Here is a 25,289-nt window from a genome sequence, read left to right on the forward strand (position 1 = left end):
TGATTTCATTTGGAGATGGCTCTAAAACATTTCTTCTGTGAATGAACATAAATGCTAGGTATCTGTTCTCTGATTTATTTTTTATTAAAAATTTTGATTAAGCAAGGTGCCAAGACTAGATACATTATTCTTCATTAAATTCAAATCTCTGTCCCTAAAGGTGTTTGATTTTCTCTCTGGCTAAAGTAATCTAGTATATAGTCCGTAACTATACCAACTTGTACTTGAGAATAACAAATGCTGTAGCTGGAGTGTAGTGTCCTGCTGTGTGCATGAATAATCTCCCAATTTTGCAACTTTAGCCCTGTCTCCTCTGTTCTTTCTTACATGGTGTACTTCGCTTTCTTTAGAAGGTGCCTAGTCCCTTTTCGGTTCTGCATCAAGTCCATCTATTAATCTTCTTCTTCCCCAGAGATCTGGAGGCAGTGCCTGGGTATATATCATTACATTTGTACATGAGGCTTGTAGGGTATGGGGTATATTCAAAGCACAAGAGGTATTTTTTCAAGGAGATTTTGATATGCTGCAGCCCCTCCAGTGTGTCTCCCAGCCAGGAACTGTTGTGTTTTCGGGAACAGTGTTATTGAGTGGAGCAGTTTTCAACCTCTTAGGAATTAGGATGGGGAAAAAGTTACAAATCTCTGGATATAAGATTTAAACTTCTCCTTCCTAGCCATGGTGAGTTTTGTTTACAAATGATTATAGGGAAAGAAAGTAAATAACAACTGGATGGGATTTCCTTTCACTACTTTCTCTGGTGTTAGAAAATATTTTTAGTGTTGATCAGAGACTATATATCTGAATAGAGGAATACAAAGTTTCTTCCTAGAAAAATTTGCACATAAACAAGCTTCAAAGTCTGTCCCATAATTCCACTTTTGCTTTTGGAGTTTGGGCACTTGTAAGTTCCAAGTCTCACAGCTGTAGATTTTATTGGCTGAGTGCCTCTTTGCTCCATCTGAAGTTTTCCATAAACACCGTTTTTGGCTGTGAGTCAAACATGCACACAGGTGCCCTTTTACTGCTCTTTCTCCTTAGGAAGTCTACTCAATTAGACCAGACTAAAACCAATATTACATTTTAATTTTATTTAATTTTTAGAAGAACCCTATTCATACTTAATACATTAAGTCAGAAACAACCAAGTATTTACTGCCATTGGGAAAATGTTTATGTATGTTGTACATTTACATTTTAGCAACTTTTATACATTTTCAGTTACTGTTGATATAAGAACATAACATGTATTATATAGATATAGTTTGATTATAAAACGGTCATGTTTGCTACATTGAAAAGAAGAAAATACATTTTAAATTTGTGTTTCTTTATCTTTTGTTGAAGGTCATAGATACCTTTAGGACTCTACAAAAACCTTAGACCCTTTTCCCTGATAAAAGAAAGCATGCCAGCTTAATATGTGTTTCTTGTTCAAAGATTCATTACCCCTAAGTTCATTTATGGACTGTAGGTTAGGAATATTTGGGTCAGGCATTACATTTGTAAATTGTTCAATTACGTTTACTTTCAGTCTTGTTTACACGTTATTCTGTTAAGAATTTAAGAAGTAAACTAAAATACTTGGTTACTCAACTTGATTATTGTGCTGGTATTATGGAAGGAGGAGGACTTTGGTTTGAAATGCTGAGAATGGCCTTTTGGGTGTTCCTCATGGGCCACTGTGGAATTCTGGAGTTTGTAGACATGAAAGGAACTTTAGGTAGCATCCTCTAAGTAGCCTGGGAATGACTTCTGATATTTAGCTTTTATTTTAAATTATATTGGTAATACACAAATGTATATATATATTTTAAAACAAATCACATAGATCTAATTATCTCTGACATTTTCACTCCCCACTCAGATCTACACAAATACAAATATACTGTAATCGTTTACATAGTAAAAGATGTACTTTGATGTTTTAGAGCAGTTCTTGCATGCAGTATACGTTTTAGTTCTATTAGTAGTAGTTGGAAATGTTTATTTTATTAGATGGTGCTTGAAGTCATTTTTTCCCCTCAAAATAATTCTAGAATATAATTTTCATAGTGAAATAAAATTTTTTCAGAGGTATATATTTTGACATAATTTTATTTGGGATAGAACACACAAGCAGGGGGAAAGGGCAGAGGTAGAGGGAGACTCAGACTCTCCACTGAGGAGGGAGCCTTGATTTCGGGTCTCAATCCTATGACCCTGAGATCATGACCGGAACTGAAAACAAACTCTAAACTGACTGAGCCACCCAAGCGCCCCTTGACATGATTTCTGTTGGGATATTAATACCTTTAGTCCCATCTTCCCCTTATAGAGATGTTGGTAGTCTTGATCTATAAGCTGTGCCATGTGTAGTATGTCTGTTGCCATTTTAGAGTTTGTTAGACTTTGATCTCAGAGCTGCTTCTTTCTCCATTAGTTTTTCTGGAATTTTTGCTTCTTCAGTGGGTTAAATTTGTGAGTAAACCCAGGATTAGGAGTTTAATATGTATATATATATTTTTTTTTTGGTAAAGATTTTATTTATTTATTTGACAGACACAGCGAGAGAGGGAACACAAGCAGGGGCTGTGGGAGAGGGAGAAGCAGACTCCCCACTGAGCAGGGAGCCCCATGTGGGGCTCGATCCCAGGACCCTGGGGTCATGACCCAAAATGAAGGCAGATGCCTAATGACTGAGCCACCCAGGTGCTCTGAACACCCATGTTCTATTTCTGATTTGGTCACTACTCAACTGTGTGATCTTGGGAAAACTCCCTCTACAGGTATCCCTTTCCTTACAGGTACAATAGAGATGATAATGTTTAACTTAATTTTTGTGGTTAAAATGATGATTAGATGAGATAAATGGATTCATTTGTTTACATGTTTGTCTCTGAGCTATGGACCTAGAGGGTAGATGCTATGTCTAAGTCTCCTTTATTTTTAATCCTTCATCTTTAATTGTGTTTGTCTGTAGAGGAAGCACTCATGTTAATGTTTCCTAGAGGTCTGAGTAAAACAGGTAAAAATGGTAGTTAGTACTGTTTTTATGGGAAATATTTGGTAGTGCTTACTGAAGTTGAAAATACCTTATTTTACTCCTGGCAATTTTACTTCTAGGCATAGACCAACAGAAGTACAACCTTTTACTAAATTTCATATCCAGGAACGCTCATAGCAGCACAATTGATACAGCAGAGAACTACAAACAGCCTAAATCAGCAACAGAATAATATATTGTGGTCTGCCCATACAGTGGGATTCCGTTAGCAGTTTAAAAGAACAAGCTGTGGTTCTCTGTAGCATTGTGGATGAGTCTCCCATAATGTTTAGTGAAAGAAGCCAGACATAAAGGAATATTTCATTTGCATAAAAGGTTAAAAAAGCAGAACTAATCTTTGGAGATGAAAGTCAGAAATAGTGCTTACTTTGGGAAGGGTTGACTGGAAGGACATCAGGAATTTTGAGCACTCTTGATATATTTTTTAAATTTTTATTTCTGTTAATTTTTTATTTTTTAAGTAGGCTCCATGCTGAGTGTGGAGCCCAGTGCAGGGTTTGAACCCACAGCCCTGAGATTAAGACCTGAGCTGAAATCAAGAGTTGGAAGTTTAATCAGCTGAGCCACTCAGGCGCCCCAGATATTTTCTTTTTTTAAAATATTGGTTATGTGAATATATTTGCTTTATGGAAACTCTTGGAATTGTACATTTGTGATTTATATACTTTTTGGCAAGAATGTTATACTGCAGGAAAAAGTTTTCATAAAGGGAATGGGGAGAGGAGTTGAGTGAAATCCACTTAAAGGTTCTTGAATTAGTTTCGTCTTTCTCTTGTGAAAATGAGTGAGAGGCGCCTAGGTGGCTCAGTAGGTGGGCATCTGCCTACACCTCTGGTCGTGGTCTCAGGGGCCTGGGATCGAACCCCACATTGGGCTCTCTGCTCAGCTGGGAGTCTGCTTCTCTCTTTCCCTCTGTGCTCTCTCTCAAATAAACAAATAAAATCTTTAAAAAAAGAGTGAAAAAGAAAATGACACTGACCCCCTGAGGTGGAACTCCATATACCTTTCACTTAATATGGGATGTTTGGCACGTTAGAATTGTGTTATTCTGGCTTTTTTTGGTTTACTGGAGAAGTTGTCATTTCAATCTTCTTCTTCTTCTTCTTCTTTTTTTTTTTTTTTTTAAGATTTTTATTTGAGAGAGAGAGAGAGAGAGAACACAAGCAGGGGGAATGGGAGAGGGAGAAGCAGGCTTCCTGCTGAGCCTCTGTGCGGGGAGCCTGATGCCTGATGTGTGGCCCAAAGCAGGGGTGGATCCCGGGGCACTGGGATCATGACCTGAGCCAAAGGCAGATGCTTAACGCCTGAGGATCCCTGTTACCTTAATATTTCTATTATAGTTATTAATTATGTAATATGTGACATATCAAAAACTATATTGCAGTTGAGGAAATAAGCATTCAGTAACAAAATTTGAACTACTTTGTTACAGGATTTTTGAGCTAGAATGGGAAATTCAGGCAGCCTTACCTACACACACACACACACACACACACACACACACGCACATATCATACTTTTAAATTGGGAATTGGGCCTTTTTTTTTTTTTAAGATTTTTATTTATTTATTCGACAGACAGATCACAAGTAGGCAGAGAGGCAGGCAGAGAGAGGGGCGGAGGCAAGCTCCCTGCAAGCAGAGAGCCCGACTTGGGGCTCGATCCCAGGCCCCTGGGATCATGACCCAAGCCGAAGGCAGAGGCTTTAACCCACTGAGCCACCAGGTGCCCCTTGGATCTTTTCTTTCTTTCTTTCTTTTTTTTTTAAAGCCAGGGTGTATAAATCAGATTTGGGGCCAGAAGTAAAATCAGGTGTAGTGAATGCAAGATTTTTATTCTTTGTTTAGTACTGTGCTCTTCTATATCTTCAAAATACCAGTCTCAAATCGTTTTTGGAACAAGGTATGGCATAGTCCTTCAAACATTATGAAAATTGTTGAAAATTAAAAGATGATTTTCAATAAGTAGAAAAGCCAGATTTTGTTTCTTCCTGTATTTTCCCTATTTTTGCCCTGTTGTTTTTTCCTGTTTTTCTTTTTCCTTAAGATTTTATTTTTAAGTAATCTCTACATTCAGTGTGGGGTTTGAACCTATAGCCCTGAGATCAAGAGTCACATGCTCTTCCGACTGAGCCAGCAAGGTGCCCCTGCCCCATTGTGTTTTTTATTTTTTTATTAGGTACTAATATGAAAAATACATGTAGGACTGAGAGGTCCAAAGGTAAAGAAGCTGTTAGTTTAAAAGATATATAAAGTTTTCACAAAGGGACATAAAGTCAGTAAACAACAGGAAATATCTTTGATATGAAAAATTTATATTTGAGCTGCATTAATTTAGCACTTTACAACTATTAAAGTAGTAAAAAAGTTTTGAAAGGGTATCAGCACTTAGTATCAATAATGTGAAATGGTGTGTTGATCTGACCTTCTTTTTTCAGGGAAAGAGGCAGTGGACAAAGTCTGTCTTTTGACCTAGTAATTGCACTCTTTTGAGTTTTTTTTTTTTAAGAAGACATAATTCAGAAAAGTATTTCTTGTCTAACTATCTATATAGTCCACAAAAAATTGGTTATAAAGTAAATGTCCAGTGGGCAATAATCTAGTGGATTACACTATGGCTGGAAAGTATACCTGGTATGTACCCATTTGTATGATTGGGAAGATGTATAATCACAGAGAAGTACTTGCTATGAAAATAGTAGGTATACTGATTGCAACTATAAAAAAAATATAAAGTTAAATAAAAGCTAACTACAGATAGAGTTCTGTTTCTAAGATTGAGGGATTACTAGTATTTTTTTTTTAAGATTTTTTATTTATTTATTTGACAGACAGAGATCACAAGTAGGCAGAGAGGCAGGCAGAGAGAGAGGGAAGCAGGCTCCCCGCCGAGCAGAGAGCCCAATGCGGGGCTCCATCCCAGGACCCTGAGATCATGACCTGAGCCGAAGGCAGAGGCTTTAACCCACTGAGCCACCCAGGCGCCCCGGGATTACTAGTATTTTTATTTTTAACAATTTTAATATTTTGTAGTGTATCATCTGTTACAAAAAAATTATAGTGGTCAGTTTTGATGAGTTAAGCATTTTGCAATTTCTGCTTTTTGCTTTGCTGTGTTCATTAGTTTTTCAAAGGCTTAGTGTAAAAGTAGGTAAAAGAAAGTGAGTGTTTCGTCTCGTTCATCCATCATGTGATTACTACTGTATTCCCAAATCATTGCATGGTACCTGACATATACTGCTTGTGATTGATTATGTGGATTAAAAGCCATTTCCCATCATTTATCTATATAAGTTTCTATCATCTATCTATCTATCTATCTATATATTAGGGATTTTTTTTAAAAGATTTATTTTAGGGGCGCCTGGGTGGCTCAGTGGGTTAAGCCGCTGCCTTCGGCTCAGGTCATGATCTCAGGGTCCTGGGATCGAGTCCCGCATCGGGCTCTCTGCTCAGCAGGGAGCCTGCTTCCTCCTCTCTCTCTCTCTGCCTGCCTCTCTGCCTACTTGTGATCTCTCTCTGTCAAATAAATAGGTGAAATCTTAAAAAAAAAAAAAAAAAAGATTTATTTTAGAGAGCAGAGAGCATGGTATGGGTAGGGGCAGAGGAAGAGGGAGAGAGAGAGAGAATTTCAAAGACTCCCTGCTGAGCATGGATCCTGTTGTGGAGTGATCTCAGAACTCTGAGATCATGACCTGAGCCAAAATCAAGAGTTGTATGTTTAACTAACCGAGCCACCCAGGTGCCTCCATATTAGGGGTTTCCTTAAGTTTGCTTCTTTTTTATGAGTATAGCTACATGTTTCACCAAGTCATATAGTAGATGTGGTACTTTGTAAAGCGGGTTGCCTTCTTATTCTGAGCAAGAGAACCTAGAAGACCTCTGAACCCAAGGGCAGATATATATCTGTATTTGATTTCATAAAACTTGGCACTTAATGTGCAATAAATATTTGTTGAATGAGAAGATTAACATTTGCATCCTTTCTGTACCATTTAAATAGTGTGATTTTGGACAGTTCTCTTTTGTTGTTCTTTTGAGCCTCAGTATTCTCAGTTACAAAATAGGAAAAATAACTTCAAATATTTTTTAAAAATTATTTGTTTATTTCAGAGAGAGAGAATGAATGAGCAGGAAGAGGGGCAGAGGGAGAGGGAAAAGGAGACTCTGCCTGAGTAGGGAGCCCCACATGAGGCTTAATCCCAGGATCCTGGGACCCCGGCTGAAGGCAGATGCTTAACCAACTGAGCCACCCAGGTCCCCCAGATAATTTCTTTTTTCAAGATTTTATTTATTTATTTATTTATTTGACAGACAGACAGAGAGCACGTACGCACAAAGGAAGGGGGAGCAAGAGAAGGAAAAGAAGGCTCCTTGCTCAGCAAGGGAAGCAGGGAGCCTGATGGCAGGGCTCAATCCCAGGACCCTAGGATCATGACCTGAGCTGAAGGCAGCCACTTAACTCAACCACCCAGGCGCCCCAAGAAAACTTCAAATATTGAGGATTGTTGGGGTGCCTGGGTGGCTCAGTTGGTTAAGTGATTGTCCTCAGCTCAGCTTATGATCCTGGAGTCCCAATATCGAGTCCCACTTCGGGCTCCCTGCTCAGCAGGGAGTTTGCTTTTCCCTCTGACCCTCTCCCCTCTCATGCTCTCTCTCTCTCTCAAGTAAATAAGTAAGATCTTAAAAAATAAAAAATTAAATATTGAGGATTATTATGAAGAATAAACAGGATGGATAAATTTTTTTAGATGAGTGTTTTTATTATCTATGGTTTTGTAACAAAATACCTCAAAACTTAGTAGCTGAAAACAACAAGCATTATCTCAGTTTCTGTGGGATAGGAAGAAGCAGCGTAGTTGATTGACTCTGACCTGGGTCTCTTATGAGACTGCAGGGCTACAGTCAGGTGTCAGCAGGGCTGTAGTCATCTGAAGGCTTGACTGGGGTTGGATCCACTTCCATGCTTACTGATGTGGCTGTTGGCAGGCCTCAGTTCTGTGCCATATGAGCTTTTCCACAGGGCTGCCTCATGACATGGCAGTTGGATTGCTATGGAGAGAGCATCCCAGATGGAAGTCACGGTTGTTTTTAACTTAATATTGGCATTGACATCTTATCACTTCTGCTGTGTTCCGTTCGTTGGGAGCTAGCCAGTAAGTGCAGTCCACACTTTAGGTGCAGGGATTCCACAATAGCCAGGCCGGGCTTGTTGGGGACTATCTTAGAGGCTGCATGCTGTAATAAGAAAGCAGGTAGCATTTTGCCCAGCAGATTTCTAGATATTTTATCTTTCAATAGAATAATTTGTGGTAATAACCTAATAAGTGTTTGGGCAAAAAGGATATTGAATCTTAATACATATGAAGTGGAACTTAAGAGGATGACCAGAATTAGAATTCCCTCATTTTCAGATGCAACTGTACAACTTTCTTTCACTTTTTTGGTGGTTTAGTACAAGGAATTGAGGTTGTCACTGAAGTATAGTTAACTGTAGGTCATAAATGGAAGATATCAGTGTATGTTCTGGGTTTTTAACTAATTTAATGTGAGATTTTATATAATCTGTTTGAATTGTTTATGTTAGCACATGTGGGATGGTGAGTAAAGAAATAGTTTGTTTGCACAGTTCGGAATTATCTTATCTTTTGAAAGTACCAATTTAGTTCACTTAGTATACCAGGCTTTCTTTCATCATTAATGGAACCCTTGACTGGCATTAGGTTACACATAACTTAGTTTTGCATTCTGTCCAAAACAATTTGTTGTATGCCTATAATGTAATAGATGTTAGAGTAAATGAAAATGAAAAAATTATAGTTCACATTGTCTACTTTTGAGTGTACAGTGTTCTTTATAATAAAAGGTAGGTTGAATTTTATAGATTTCTATTTGGGCAAATTTCTCTCCATGGAGAGCCTGCTTCTCCCTCTCCCTCTGCCTGCCGCTCTGCCTACTTGTGCTCACTCTCTATCTCTGTGTCAAATAAATAAATAAAATCTTAAAAAAAAAAAAAAGATAAAAAATTAAAAAGTAATTGCCCAGTCTGTGACTGTTGCCTTTAAGAATTATGACTAGTACTAGATGCTTATGTCCACAGCAGTTCTGTTACTCATGCTTCCTGAGCATTGGGGTAGGCACGTATGCACAAAAGCGTGATCTGAGCCTTCTGATCTGCTTTCAGAATCCGTATTGGCTGAGGCACATGTTTCCTTATTTTCATTATAGGGAGACCAAATTTTGAGGAAGGTGGACCAACATCTGTGGGAAGAAAGCATGAATTTATACGATCAGAAAGTGAAAACTGGCGTATTTTTAGAGAAGAACAAAATGGAGAAGATGAAGATGGAGGTTGGCGACTAGCTGGACCGAGACGTGACGGAGAGAGGTGGCGGCCCCACAGCCCTGGTAAGGCTCCTACTGAGTGAGTGCAGGGACCAAAATAAGGGAGTATTTAGTGGACATTGTTACCAATCAAGCAAGAAAGATGAATAGGTAAAGTTAAAAAAAAAGAGGACTCAGTTATTTATGTCACACACTTTCATCATCACATCACACTCTTATCACTACAAAAAAATTTCAGCATGAAGATTCCCCCGTATCTCTTCAGTTGATGAAAATCATTTTTATTTTTCTGGAGCAAGTAGTGTGGTTTAATGGAAAGCACCTGTCTTTGCAAAACCGTGAGAGGGTCTCCTTCAGTTTTGTTTAACACTGAATTGTTGTATCTTTTCAGCATACTTTAAAACTTACAAATGTGTAATTATATGCTCACTAAGGAATATGTGCTTTCCCTAAAGTGGGTGCTTTTCCTGTATAATAAAAGATGTATTCTTTCAGGGTTTTTTGGTCTTGAATAAGTGATTTATGCTTATTTGAAGGATAAACTCTAAGCCCAGGTCAAAAACATAATCGTAAGTTCATTCTTTTGTCCTAAGAGAGAGAGAGAATAGTAGTGATTAGTGGTTTTGTAAGTTCTTCTGTTTGACTCTTAAGAATGCTTCAAACTGTTCTTCCCTGACATTAGATATGCTGGTAATTGAAGACACTGGTGCTTTGTGTCAAAGTTCATCCCCTACCAAAGTGCTGATTCCATGCCTCATGATAATCAGATGCCACTGTAGTTTGAATTGTGGGGTCATGCAGAACCAGAGTGCACAAAGAGTGTATATTTGCCTTATGAATTTCATGTGCACAACATTATTTTATCTATCGACCATATGCCAGAGAAGCTCACTTTTAGTAGAAAAAATCATAATCAAACTGTTTTCATTTACATTTTAAAATCAAGTTATTAGCAAAATCACTAATCTCAGCCCAAGTAAACATTATAAAAGCATTCAGAGTGCTTTAGGTTTATGGATAGATGGACACATAGTGAAGTTAATCTTTGTATATAGTTTTGATGCTTTTATGCCAACTCCTTATGGCTGACTCTTGGGTGAGTTTTCTGTCATGAGTGGGCATTGTTTACATCACAGTTATCTAGGCAATTCTCATGAGTCTGTGTGCTGGGCAACCAGATGTTACAGTTCTCTTCAAGGCATCACAGCATTTTGTGCTGAGCTTGCCTGTAAGCAAAAGGGTTTGTAGACTATGTTCCCAACAAGCATTCAGTGAAAGAATGGACAGGGTCCGGGCTGAGCGAGAAGAGAAATTCCAGCGGATCAAAAACAAACAAGGTGAATGTTTTGGAAGACCAACAGTGTTTGTGAGGCCAAATGTCTGATGTCGATTCTATTAAAGGGAGTTAGTTAAACAAAGTAAAATTTTAATGTATTTTCTACCACTGACCCTCCTCACCCCAACTTTGATTTGGACATATGTTGTCTTTTTAAAAAATCTTTGTCTCTGATTTGATTTCCATGTCCGATTTATTTGTCATTAACTTAACAATTTCCCCCCAATATTTTACTGATACATTTTTAAAAGACAGTTTGGGGTATATAATATACAGGGCTGGCTGAAAAAACACTGGAAATAAGCATTTTTAAAAAAGAATACCATCTAGTTTTTCAACCCAGCATTCTTAAAAGTTGTCTGATTATATCAGTTGTTTTACTCTTAACATTTCTTAGATTATAGTTATTTTATGATTTGATTAAAAGTTTAAATATAATGATTTTGACTAATTTTTATAGTATAAAAATTGTAGCAAACTTTTATTCTGTTATTGGGAGGATGTTAAAAAGCAGTGGTTAGTCTTTATAAGCTAGGGATTTCTACATTTGTTTTAAGTAGGGCTGAAAACTGGATATGTATGGGAGATGGGACGATTAAGGACAGCAAAGCATCCACTCTGGGAGCTGAACTTAAGAAACTCAGTAAGAGGAAAGCATGAGCCAGATGCCTAGAAGGATAGATTCCTATCACGGTGCATACTTAGCAGACTTCAGAAATGATAGTAATAGAGAGAGTATTCTGGAATTCAACATTTGGTCATGAGTGCTTCTTTTGAGTAATGATTCTAGGTTTGCATTTAAGCAGCCTGGGTGTAAAGTTCTTCAGTTTTCACAATGTAATAGTTCTAAGTGAACAATGGGGGAGCATGGGAATAATGTTTTCTTAACTCATTTGTGAGTGATTTGTAAGTAGGTACCTCTACTGGGCATTTTAATGTTTTGCCTTCTTATTTTCGGTTTGTTTTAGATTGCTGGTTTTAGCAAATTGGGCCTCAGTAGTAAGAACATTGAACTTTTTGTCTCATTTCTTTTGTGTATCTCCCACAGAGAAAGCTGAAAACCTGCTTCTTTTTTAAAGACTCTCTTAGACTCGGTTTTATCAGATATTAACAAGAGTTCCCCTTTCTTAAAAAAACAAAATACCTCAACTGGCATCCTTTATTCTTAGGCAGCCTTTTTTCTTTTGGAAAGTAGATGTAATAAACAGTATGGTAGGGTGGATTTAGGAATGTCCCTGGGGGTATTACACAGAAATAAAAACTTCCTAGGGAGAGTTGAGAGATGAGAATAAAGGGAAGGGAAAGTAAGCATGCTGTTGTGGAAAAAGCAGTAGAAGATGCAGAATTAGATTCTTGTTCTGCTTTGCCACTATGCAAGTTACTTCTGTCAGAGTTTTTGTTTCTTAAACTATAAAATTAGGATAGTGGGGCTATATAAAATCTCTGACATCTGTCAGTGCTGTAATTCCATGCCTTTTTTGGGGGAATCAGAATTACAAATGGAATCTTGGCCCTTGCAAGTAGGCTTGATAAATTTAATATTAGGATTTGCCACAGGGAGTTCGTGGTATACATCATTTTCGTGAGAAGAAAGAAACATGTTAAGGCCTGCCAGAGGGAAGGCATAGACTTTAGTATGGAAAGATGACCAGCGTTATAAGCCTGGGCTAAGAGTATGCCTTGTGAATGGCTAATTGACATTTCAGTCAGATACCTAAAGCTTATCCAAAGTGTATACTTCAAATCAAGTGTCCTTTAACAGTAATTTGTTTAAAATTTATTTTTCAGAGCTTTAGAGGAGTTGTATGGCTCAGTACTCACCAACAATAACTCCTGTTGCTACTTAGTGATGTCATATGTATGCTGAGCTCTGAATTTCATGTACTTTGCCTAATTTTCTCTTTAGTAGGTTGATCATTTGAATTCACAGCCAGTCATAGTTTTCTTCTTTATTTCCTGTTTTGATTTTTTTTTTTTCTCAAGTACTGTCCTAAAAATTTTCTAAGGTTTGTATCCTCCTCCTCATCCCAGATGGCCCTCGTTCTGCAGGCTGGCGGGAACACATGGAACGACGGCGAAGGTTTGAGTTTGATTTTCGAGATCGGGATGATGAACGAGGTTACCGAAGGGTGCGTTCTGGCAGTGGAAGCATAGATGATGACCGGGATAGCTTGCCTGAGTGGTGCTTAGAGGATGCTGAAGAAGAGATGGGCACATTTGACTCCTCTGGAGCATTCCTCTCTCTAAAGGTAAGAAATTTGTTTTAAATGTTACAACAGGCACTGACCTGCCACCAGAGCCAAATGTATTGTTGACCTTTGGCTTTATTAACACAGAAAGTACAGAAAGAGCCAATTCCAGAAGAGCAGGAAATGGACTTCCGGCCTGTAGAGGAAGGTGGGGAGTGCTCTGACTCTGAGAGCAGCCATAATGAAGAAGCCAAAGAACCCGATAAGACAAATAGGAAAGAGGGAGAGAAGACAGATAGAGTGGGAGTAGGTAAGGCTCATATTTGTCTTTTACCTTCTTGTTTTCATCAGACTCAGAATTTCCCCAAGTTGTTAACTTAAGAATGCTTCATGTTACAGAAGCCAGTGAGGAAATATCCCAGACCTCCTCATCATCTGCTAGACCAGGTACTCCTTCAGACCATCAGCCTCAGGAAGCACCACAGTTTGAGAGGAAAGAGGAACCCCAAACTGAGCAAACGGAAAAAGCTGAAGAAGAGAATCAGACAGAAACTAGCCTACCGACCAAAGTGCCCAGCAGAGGGGATGGTATGTATTTATGAGAGTAGACAAGCTAAAACAGGATTCTGCTCAGGCAGGCCAGTGATCACTGATAAGATAGGATTCTGTTTATGCCTTATAGAACCTCTCCCAGTGGTAAATTACTGGAATAGATTATTTTACCAGTAAACCCCCTCAAACGCTGCTTCACATGTCTTGTTGTTCCCCAAAGTCACCAAAACAGAGTTAGAAACTCGGGATTCTTACTTAGGATGTTATGACATAGCCACCTTGGTATTGGTTGAGCAGACAGGGTTTAGGATCCTCTGCAGTAATTTGATCCCCACATCAGACAGGTACCTTCCTTTCATATAGTGGTTGGATGTGTGTCCAGAAGGCACACCAAATTGCTGTTGTTCTAAGAGAGGCCAGAAAGAACATGGATGGATCTGCGGAAGTCCTACCACCTTTGCTAAAGACCATCTATTATCTTTTTTGCCTTATAGACTAATATTTATAGGGCTTAAACCAAGGGTATCTTTTCAGAGTTCTGTGTCTAGAGCAAAGCTTAGTGAGTGATTTCAAATATTTGAATCTCTGTCAGGCACTGTGGGACTTGTCCATTTTGAGACCTGTTTGATATGTAGTAGTCATTTTTCAGTTATGATGTGCCCCCAAATTACTTGTGGTTCATTCTCTTGAATGTAGATGCCTGGGACCTTATTCTAGGAGATTTTAGGACGGAATCCAGATGTGTATTTTGAGAAAGCTTCGTAGATACCCATTAAAGATGAAACTCCAGATTGATAGTCTGTAAGGGAGATAAAGCATATTAGTCATCTAGGGCAAAATTCCTATTTTTAGAGGATAGGTGAAGAGTAGCCAGAGAAAATCTTCAGAGGCAAGAGTGGCCTATAGTGAAGGACAGTAAGGAAGGGAGAAGGTTTCGATTCAGGATTGGGCTGCTAAGGTCAGATGGAGAGGACTAGGAAAAGCCATTGGGTTTGGGGACTTTGAGTCACTGCTTCTTTGTGGGAGAGAAGCTGTATTGGAGGTTGGAAGTGGAAGTCACAGTGTAGCAGGGATGGTGGTGGTTGTGGTGGATCAACTGTTCTTTTAAGAAGTTTGGCAGAGAGAGGAAAGTGTTCCTGAGAGGGGCAGGGATTTGGAGAAGCTGTCTGTAATTGAGCAAACAAGGTTTCAAAGGAGAAACTGCATTTGTATCTAATTACTCCCATCCCCCCTCCCTTCTTAAGAGCCTGCATACTGAGAGGCTAGAAATAGGGACCAACACAGAACCTCTTTTGCAGTCTGTGTTTATACTGAGAAGAACTTCCTGACCTGTCTAGGTAAACTCCCCAATGCTCTTCATTATCCTAAAGAATAATGTATTGAATTACATTAATTATCACCTGAAATAGGTATTTATTCAAGATAATTGCCAATGCACTTAATCAAAGTTTTGATGATGAGCTACAATATTTTTGAGAAGATTTGCAGTGCTTTGTTAATCGTCTGCTAGTGGATACATGTTATAAAGAAGGGATTGGACTGATAGTTAGCTCTCAAAAGGAAATTGTATAGCTGTTGGGCAGTTGCTCTAGTGACCCAGTCAGGTACTGTCTAGATACCTTTTTTAATCCTTATGTTGTGTCATTTTGTAGAGGTACTTCTGTCATCATAGGGAGAAATACTACCCTTCTCCATAAGAAGTAGCTGCAGTGGACATTTCCGTTGAGCCCATTTAGTGAGTGGCCCAACTTGGTGATATATTCTTCATAAGACTCTACTGGGCTCCCTGCACAATGGGGAGCCTGCTTCTCCCTATGCCTCTGCCCTTCCCCCTGCTCTCTCTCTCTATAAAAAATAAAATCTCAAAAAGAGTCTCTATATTCCGTGTTTTTTTCCTTTAGAAATAGTTTCTGATGTCCAGCAGCCCCTGTCACAGATTCCTTCAGATACAGCCTCTCCTCTTCTCATACTTCCACCGCCTGTTCCCAATCCAAGTCCTGCCCTCCGGCCAGTTGAAACGCCGGTCGTAGGTGCTCCTGGGATGGGCAGTGTTTCCACAGAGCCAGATGATGAAGAGGGTCTCAAACATTTGGAGCAGGTAAAAATCATGTAATCCTTTTTTTCTTTCTCAAACTACCATAAAATTTGGAAGCATTAAATGAATATTTAGAAATGGAACTTCTGTGCATTAGATTTTATGTACTGGAAAAGTTGTTTGTAAATCTCGTATTTTTTTGTATGAGTAATTGTCTTTCAAATCATTTCATGCTTATAAGTTTCTGCTATGTAGTAGTCATTGTGTCAGGTTATTTTTTCTCTTCTGAGGTTGCCCTTAGCTGTTTGCTTTTCTTTTTTCTTTTTGGAAATTAATGGAATGCCAAAAATGGCAAATACAAGCAGCTGTGGATGGGCATAGCGTCTTCTGTATTTTTTGCCTAAAGTATAACTGGGAAAATAGTTAAACTCAGGATTTTAACATTTTATTTATGCCTCTAGATTTTCCTAAGATTAGATATACTTTTATTGTGTATATAAAGTAAATGATAGCTTGTTTTCTGTAGAAGAATTTCTCTTTCAGGGTGGGGTAGTTTTTGGTGGCAGGAAATGCTCAAAGAGAGGAAGAAAAGGCAGTGTCTTAGTGAAACTAAAAAATTTTTATTTGTAATCATATTAATTGAGTCTTTGTTGTATTAACACCCATATTTTTACAGGTTTAGTTTATTTGCTTCAGGATTGACCAGTGGCTTATTAGTTTAAAAAGTAATCTTATTAGTGTGTTGATTAGAAGCCTAGATTTTCATCCATACCAGTTTGTGTTTTAATCTGTACGGTTTGCTTAAAAATTTTGAAACTTTGAGCAAGATTTGACCTCTTTCGGCCTTAGTTTACCCCTCCATAAAATGGGGGTAGTACATACTATATGACCTTGTTGGAAGAAGTAAATGGTTGCCTGCTGTGTTTCTTGCATTGTAATACCTTTCACAGGCCAAATCATTCATAAAAAGGTAGGCATTTTTATTATATGTTCTAGTATTAATTTGGGATCATTTGTTTCCTCAATCCTTTTTTTTTTTTTTCTCCCTATTAGCAAGCTGAGAAGATGGTGGCTTATCTCCAAGACAGTGCACTAGATGATGAGAGACTGGCGTCGAAACTGCAAGAACACAGAGCTAAGGGAGTGTCTGTTCCGCTGATGCACGAAGCAATGCAGAAGTGGTATTACAAAGATCCTCAGGGAGAAATTCAAGGTAGCTCATTCCATTCTACTTGAAGCCATTACCTCCAGATTCTGTAAGATGGTCATTATTTAATGTCAGTTTGCATAATAGTAGAAAACAATCCATTTTTGCAGGACACACACATGCACACACACACACGTAGTAGAGAACAATCCAGTTTTACAGGACATATATACACACACACCCACACATACATACATATATATGTATGTATGCATGTATGTATGTATATGGCATTTTTGTAGGTTTCTCCCATAGTACTTTACAATTTCAGTGTGGGGGAGGGCAGTCCAATGAAAATTGTTTGACTGTAAGGCAGAATGTGATTACTAATATGATAGGGATGTAAACAAAATGCTCAAGACCCCCTCAGTTCTAGCTACCCAGCTGGTTAACTAGGCAGGTGAATTCTTTATCATCTTTGTACTTCAGTTTCCCTCCCATAAAAAGGTGATGGCAGTAGTCTTGGAAGACTGTACTTCAATGTTTTGCTGAAGTGGAGTTGATTCCATAAATGATAAAGATCTGTTAAAAATGTGGGAGAAAAGGTCATACCATATTTTATGTTAATCCCTTAAAAATTTGGATGGTGCACAAGTTAGATTAGAATAAGGAGAGAATGCTGTAAAAGATATTTGTTGATTGTTCATTTCTGCTTTTGAAATCTTTGTTTATAACTTGAAATTGGTTGACTGTGTTAACCGGTTTCATGATAGTGTTTTACCAAACACACCCTGTGACCTCTTTCCAGCATACTAACTCCTTTTCCACACTCAGTCCCCTTACCCTTTCCCTTTATTCTCCTTCGCAACATCTGTTGCTGCCTGGCTCTGTATATATTTGTTAATGATCTGTTTACATCCCTGTAGAATGTAAGGTACATGGGATCAGGACTGTGCATTTGTGGGTTTTTGTTTGCTTGTTTTGTTTCTGGTAAAACAATCAGAAGCATTTATTCGATGTTTTAGGGATTGCAGCTGGAGAGACAAAGTGGGCTTCCAAGTTGAGGACTCTGTGTTTTAATTAAAACACATGGTTTTAAAAACCAAAAAAAAAAAAAAAAAAACCCACCCCAAAACACATGGATGTGTGTTTTAATTAAATTTACTTTAAGATAATTGTAGCTTCACATGCAGTTGTAAGATATAATAGAGATTTTATGTATTTCTTATCTAGTTTCCCAGTACTGGTAATCTCATGCAAAACTGTAGTACAGTATCCAGCCAGGATATTGCCTTTGATATAGTCAAGATTCAAAACATTTCTATTTCATATTGCCCTTGGATAGACACATGCATTTCCTTCCCATTGGTACCTACTCCTTAACACTTGACAACCACTACCCCCATTTCTATAGTTTGTCATTTCAGGAATGTTACATAAATGGAATTCATTTCCAGCTAATTTTTTTTTCACTCAGCATCCTGCTCAGGAGATTGATACAGGTTGTTACATGATGTCAGTGGGTGGTGTTTTTTGTTTTTTTAACTGAGAGTACATTAGTGATGTGGATGTATCATAGTGTAGCCATTCATCCATGAAAGGTATCTGGGTTGTTCCCATTTTTGACTATTCTTTTCTTTTTTTTTTTTAAGATTTATTTGGGCACCTGGGTGGCTCAGTCATTAGGCACCTGCCTTCAGCTTGGTCCTGATCAAATCCTGCATCAGGCTCCCTGCTCAGTGGGATTCCTGCTTCGCCCTCTCCCACTCTCCATGCTGTGTTCCCTCTCTTACTGTCTTTTTCTGTCAAATAAACAAAATCTTAAAAAAAAGATTTATTTATCTTAGAGAGAGTATGTGCAGTGGGGAAGTGGGGGTGGGGGGAGGGAGGAAGAATCTCAAGCAGACTCTTCACTGAGCTCAGAGCCCGATGTGGGGTTCGATCTTATAATCCTGAGATGATAAGGTGAGCTGAAATCAAGACTTGAACCCTTAGCTGACTGTGCCACCCAAGCACCACCTATTTTGGCTATTATAATAAAGCTGTTAAACATTTATGGGTAGGCTTTTGTTATAACAAACTCTTCATTCCTCTTGAGATACAAACGTCCAGGAGTGCAACTGCTAGATTATATGGTAATGACACATTTAGTTTTTTAAAGAAACTGCCAGACTTTTCCAGAGGGCTGACCATTTTGTATTTCTGCAGCAATCTATGAGTGATTTGGTTTCTCCACATTCTTGACAGTATTTGATGTTGTTGCTATTTTTTATTTTAACCACTTGACATAATGTGTAATGTATAGAGTATACAATATCTCATTGTAGTATTTGGTTTGCATTTCCCTGTTGGGTAAAGATGTTGAACATTTTTTTATATGTTTATTGGCTGTTTATTCTCTTAGGTGAACTATCTCTTCATGTTTTTTTACCCATATTCTGATTAGACTGTTTGCTTTTTTTTTTTTTTTTTAAGACTTTATTTATTTATTTGACAGAGAGAGATCACAAGTAGGAAGAGAGGCAGGCAGAAAGAGAGGAGGAAGCAGGCTCCCTGCTGAGCAGAGAGCCCGATGCGGGACTCGATCCCAGGACCCTGACCTTTTGAGTTTTGAGATTCCTTTATATATAGGTACTAGTCCTTTGTTAGATGGGTGGTTTGCAAATACTTTATCCCAGCCTGTTTTTATCTTTTTATCACAGATGAAAAGTTTTAAATACTGATGAAGTCCAGTTGATTAATTTTTCCCTTTTATGGATTATGTTTTTAGTATTAAGTCTGAGACAGAAGAACTCTTTTCCTAGCTTCAGATCCCAAAATTTCCTTTCCAAAATAATTGATAGTTTTTTGTTTTATATTTAAGTCTTGGGATTTTTTTTTAAAAGGTTAATTTATTATTCAGTTTAGAGAGAGAGTGTGGGGAGGGGCAGAGGGAGAGAGAGTCTCAAGTAGACGCCACACGGAGCAGGGAGCCTGATGTGGGGCTTCATCCCATGACCCCAAGATCATGCCCTGAGCCAAAACCAAGACTGCTCAACTGACTGCAGCACCTATTAATTTTTGTATAACGAATGGGATTTAAATCAAAGTTTATGTTTTTGCTGATGGATGTCCAGTTTCTCTGGAACGTTTTGTTGAAAATCCATCTTTCCTCTTTTGAATTACCTTTCTCAAAATTCATTTGGGTGTATTTATGTTGGTCTGTTTTCTGTGTTCTTTTTTCTATTCCACTGATCTGTGTGTCTGTCTTTGTGCCAGTATCACAGTCTCGATTACTATAGCTATATAATTATATATGTCTTGAAGTTGGATAGACTGGTTCCTCCGTTTTTTTTTTTTCTCCCAGTTTATTTTTATCAAAACAGTTTTTAACTTTTCCAGTTCCTTTGTTTTTCCATATAAATTTTAGAATAATCTTATCTATATTTCCATATAAATATTAAAAAATCTGTACTTAAATATCTTGCTGAGATTTTAATAGGAACTATGTTAAACCTTTATATCATTTTGAAGAGAATTGATAGCTTTCTCATGTTGAGTCTTCCAATCCATGAACTTGTAGTTTTCAGCACATATTCTGTACATGCTTTAATCAATTTGTATCTCCTTGGGTTTTTTTGAGTAATTGTAAATTTTATTTCAGTGTCTTTGTGTTCATTGTTACTATATAGAATTGAATTTTGGATGTTTGTCTTTAGTCTGTGACCTTGCTGAGCTCATTATTAAGTGTAATGTTAGCTTCTGGCTTTTTATAGATGCTCTTTATGAAGTTGAGGAAGTACCTTAGTTTTTGAGAGTTTCATTGGGTATTGGATTTTGTCAAATGCTTTTTCTGCATTTGTTGAAATGATCCTATTATTTTTCTTCTTTAGCAACTTTGATATGGTGGATTAAATTGATTGCATTTTGAATATTGAACCAGCTTTGTACTCTTGGCATGAACCCCATTTGGTCATGGTTTATAATTTTTTATATATTGCTGACTCCTTTTAGGTAATGTTTAGTTAAGGATTTTTGTGTCTGTCTTTATGAGGGATGTTGTTTTGTGGTTTTGGTATCCTCATTGTCTGATTTTAGTATCAGGATAATAATTAGCTTCATAAAATTAGCTGGGAATTATTCCCTCTCCTATTTTCTGGAAGATTATTTAGAATTGATGTTAATTCTTCTTCAAATGTTTTGTAGAATTCTCCATTGAAACCATCTGGGGACTTCTTTTCAGGATTATTTTTAAAGTAGGCTCTATTGAAAAAAAAAAAAATAATAAAGTAGGCTCTATGCCCAGCATGGGCAGGCTTGAACTCATGACCTTGAGATCCAGAGTCACATGCTCTACCAATTGAGTCAGCCAGATGCCGTTTTTGTTTTTTTTTTTTTTTTAACTTTAAAATTAAAATTCAGTATCCCTAATAGTTACAGGGGCTATTTAAATTACTGATTTAATACGGGTTGATTTGGTAGGTTTTGTTTTGTTTTGTGTTTTATGAATTCATCCATTTCAGCTAAGATGTCAAATTTGTGTGGGTAGAGTTACTTGGAGTATTCCCTTACTCTCTTTTTGATGTTTGCAAGTTCTGTAATGATAGCTCCTGTTTCATTCCTCATGTTGGTAATTTGTTCATTTCTCTTTTGTCATTGTCAGTCTTGCTACAGATTTGTTAATTTTTATTCATCTCTTCAAGGAATCAGTTTTGTTTCATTGATTTTTTTTTTCACTACTCTTTTTTGTTTTCAGTTTCATTGAGTTCTGTTCTTATTTCTTTCCTTCTTCTTAGGGTTTATTTTGCTTTCCTTTTTCTAGGGTCTTGAGGGTGGGTGCTTATATAGTATTGATTTGAGACTTTTCTAATGTAAGCATTTAATACCATAAATTTCTCTTTCAGAGTCCATTAACAAATTGGAGACATACCTTTTCATTTTCATTCAGTTTAGTATGCTTTTTTTTGTTTTGTTTTTTTCTCTAAGATTTGTTAGAGGAGGAGAAAGAGTGCACATGCAGGGGGAGCTGCAGGCAGAGACAGAAACAGGCTCCCCACTGAGCAAGGAGCCCAATGTGGAGCTCAGTCCCAGAATCTTGGGATCATGACTTGAGCCAAAGGGGCAGCTGCCTAACTGACTGAGCCACCCAGCTGCCCCTCCCCCTGCTTTTTTTTTTTTTTTTTTTTAACTTGACAGACATCAGAAGATCCCAGAGATCACAAGCAGGCAGAGAGAGAGAGAGGAGGAAGCAGGCTCCCTGCGGAGCAGAGAGCCCAGTGCAGGGCTGGATCCCAGGACTCTGGGATCATGACCAAAGGCAGAGGCTTTAACCCACTGAGCCACCCAGGCGCCCCCCTCCCTTTTTTAAAGAGGTGAGGAAGCTGCAGAGGAAGAGGTAGAGAGAATCTTAAGTAGGTTCCACGCATAGCATGTGATCCTGGCATGGGGATTGATCTCACAGCTCTGAGATCATGACCTGAGCCAAAATCAAGGGTTGGACACTGGAGTACCTGGGTGGATCAGTGGGTTAAAGACTTCCTTGGCAGGGAGCCTGCTTATCCCCCTCTCTCTGCCTGCCTCTCTGCCTACTTGTGATCTCTCTCTCTCTGTCAAATAAATAAAATCTTTAAAAAAAAAAAAAAAAAGAGTTGGACTCTTAACTGACTGAGCCACCAGGCACCCCCCAGTCCAGTGTATTTTGTTTTTTTTTCTTGTTGAGACCTCCACTTTTGAAAAAAATATATTTAAGTAATCTTTACACCCAAGTGGGGCTCGAGCTCATGATCCTGAGATCAAGAGTCATTATGTTCTTCTGACTGAGCCAGCCAGGCCCCCAGGAGATTTCCACTTTTACTCCTGGATAATTTGCAAGTGTGTTGTTCAGTTTCCGAGTGCTTCAACATTTTCCTGTTACCTTTCTATTAATGATTTCTGGCTTGATTTTATTGTGGTTGAAAAACACACCATATATAATTTTAGTTCTTAAAAATTTATTGAGATTTATATATGGCCCAGACTATAGTTCTTTTTGTTGTATGTTCTGTGGGTACTTGAAAAGACTGTGTATTTTGCTGTCTTTGGAGCATTCTATAAATTAATCAGTTGGACCTTGTTGATTGATGGCTTTGTTGAGCTCTATAATCTTGTTCGTTTTCTGTCTAGTTCTGTCAGTTGTCATGAGAATGGTGTCGAAGTCTTCAGGTATAATTGGGTATTTCTCTGTCTTCAATTTTTTTAGATTTTGATTCACGTATTTTTGCAGTTTGTTTGGTGTATACATTTATGATTGCTGTGTCTTCTTAGTCTTCTTGATGGATTGACCCTGTACTGATACATAATAACCCTCTGTCTCTGGTAGTTTTCTTTGCTCTGAAGTCTACTCCTTTCTACTCTTCAGAGTCTTCTCTGGTATATAATATGTAGGGCTTTTGTTGGATTTAGCAGGAGGAGAAGGGACAAGTACATCTATTCCATTTTTCCAGAACTGGATGTTCTAGGGACTTGTTTTATTTATATTGTGTTCCCACTGCCTGGACCTATGTAATTGGTATTCATGGTTAGGGATCAGAGTGTATTTGTTAGTTTTATATATAAAATGTTTGATTTTTAATTGTAAAAACATCTAGAGAATGTCATCACACCCCCACCCTCAGCTAGATTTAGTTGTACCTGGGTACATCAATTGTAAGTTATCTTAATTTAATAGATTATTTATACTTTGCTAACCTTTAATTATCTGGCAGAAAATGAAAATTAGAGGAAATTATATTTAGCCTTACATATTTATATTCCTTATGCCGTAGTGATGCACAGTGTAACAAAAATACTTTTCAGTTTTAGTATACTTTTCTGACAAATGAATTTGTAGAGATTGAGTGAGATGGAGATAGTTATGTTCCTTAAAATTTGGGAAATATAGACAGAAGTCTTATTTCTTCCCCTCCCTCCCCCCCAAGAATTTATTTATTTATTTATTTGTCGGGGGGTGGGCACGCGCGTACACACAAGCAGGGAGAGCAGTGGGTAGAAGGAAAAGCAGGCTCCCTGCTGAGCAAGGAGCCTGATGTGGGACTCAGTCCCAGGACCCAGGGATCATGACCTGAACTCTGAAGGCAGACACTTAACCAACGGAGCCACCCAGGCATCCCCAGAGTCTTATTTCAAAATCATTTCTGTTGTATTTTACTAGTTAGAAGCCTATTTACTAACTTTGCAGATGGATTACATTAAAATCTCTAAAAAAATATTTGATGGGTATCACCTGAAATAAGTTGTACCTCTGGATAAGGATCAGATTCAGGTAATAATTTTTTTTCCTCTTCAGTCTGAAAGGATTTTTATTGCCCTTCTGTTTAATTGGTGCTATTATAGGTCCCTTCAATAATCAGGAGATGGCGGAATGGTTTCAGGCGGGCTATTTTACTATGTCTTTATTGGTGAAGAGAGCATGTGATGAAAGCTTCCAGCCTCTTGGTGATATCATGAAAATGTGGGGAAGGGTTCCCTTCTCTCCCGGTCCAGCTCCCCCTCCTCATATGGTAAGTACCTTACAGCTCACCCAGAATACATACTAGCTGCAGAAACCCTTGCTTCTCTTTGTAAACACAACCCAGATGTTGGATCTGATGAGGAAGAAACTGCACTTTTGAGAGTAATTGAAACAGCAGTGGGCAGTCTGAATTGCAGACTGCATACCCAGCTTTAAAATCTTTCCAAAATTCAAATACCTGTGTTCACCCCTCTCCCCCCACCTCTCCATTCTCCCCACCCCTGCCCAAATTCTAAAGAAACAAAATCCTTTATTAGTAGCTTTCCAGCAGGTGTGGAAAAAAAATCTCACCCTGTTTTGCCTACCAGGTCCTATATGTTCTGGTTTCTCCTTTTTCTCTTTCTTTCTTTTTTTTATTTTATTTATTTGTCAGAGAGAGAGAGAGTGTGCACAAGCAGGGTGAGCAGTAGGTAGAGGGAAAAGCAGGTTCCCGCCTGAGCCAGGAACCCAATGTGGGACTTGATTCCAGGACCCTGGGGTCATGACCTGAGCTGAAGGCAGACACTTAACCAACTGAGCCACCCAGGCATCCCAGGCTCCTTATTTTTGTAAGCTCACTTCAGAGCCTTTACTTTTATCTACTGTGCTTCAATTCAGTTGACCTTTTAGAGTTGGTTTTTTTGTTGTTGTTGTTTTTTGCTTCTAATTAGAATGCACATTCTCCCTTCTTCCTCTTCCCTTAGCTTTATTTGGTTTTTGCTTTCTGACTCAAAAAGTTCCTAAATTATAGGTTTACCTTAAAGCAAATAAATGTTGCTAACAAAAAATTATAGAGCTTTGGAATAATTTGAATTGAACACTTTTTTTAAAAAAAATATGTTAATAATATTTTTAAAAAATTTTTATTTATTTATTTGACAGAGAGAGAGATTACAAGTAGGCAGAGAGGAGGAAGCAGGCCCCCTGCTGAGCAGAGAGCCTGATGCAGGGCTTGATCCCAGGACCCTGAGATCATGACCTGGGTCGAAGGCAGAGGCTTTAACCCACTGAGCCACCCAGGCACCCCAAGTTACTAGTATTTTTAATGAAAAATGGGATCATAATGTAACCTCCCTTGTATACTGGCACTGGAATGCATTTGAAGGGGAAATCTTAATTCTCTGCAGCTGTCTCTG

The 25,289-nt window shown here is 38.1% G+C and overlaps 1 protein-coding gene across 3 annotated transcripts in view; it reads left to right on the forward strand.

Moving 5' to 3' along the window:
• Nucleotides 1-25,289, forward strand: part of GIGYF2 (GRB10 interacting GYF protein 2) — a 149,387-nt gene that overhangs the window by 79,439 nt on the left and 44,659 nt on the right. For 2 of the 3 annotated variants that reach the window (XM_044241863.1, XM_044241865.1), the window contains 7 exons: nucleotides 9,271-9,450; nucleotides 12,755-12,972; nucleotides 13,060-13,222; nucleotides 13,312-13,500; nucleotides 15,366-15,562; nucleotides 16,553-16,712; nucleotides 23,997-24,163. In XM_044241863.1, coding sequence (XP_044097798.1) covers nucleotides 9,271-9,450; nucleotides 12,755-12,972; nucleotides 13,060-13,222; nucleotides 13,312-13,500; nucleotides 15,366-15,562; nucleotides 16,553-16,712; nucleotides 23,997-24,163 — 1,274 coding nt within the window. The remainder of the gene's footprint in view (nucleotides 1-9,270; nucleotides 9,451-12,754; nucleotides 12,973-13,059; nucleotides 13,223-13,311; nucleotides 13,501-15,365; nucleotides 15,563-16,552; nucleotides 16,713-23,996; nucleotides 24,164-25,289) is intronic. The other variant, XM_044241864.1, reaches the window with a different exon arrangement.

This window comes from Neovison vison, chromosome 3, assembly GCF_020171115.1.
Source record: "Neovison vison isolate M4711 chromosome 3, ASM_NN_V1, whole genome shotgun sequence".
Taxonomy (NCBI): domain Eukaryota; kingdom Metazoa; phylum Chordata; class Mammalia; order Carnivora; family Mustelidae; genus Neogale; species Neogale vison.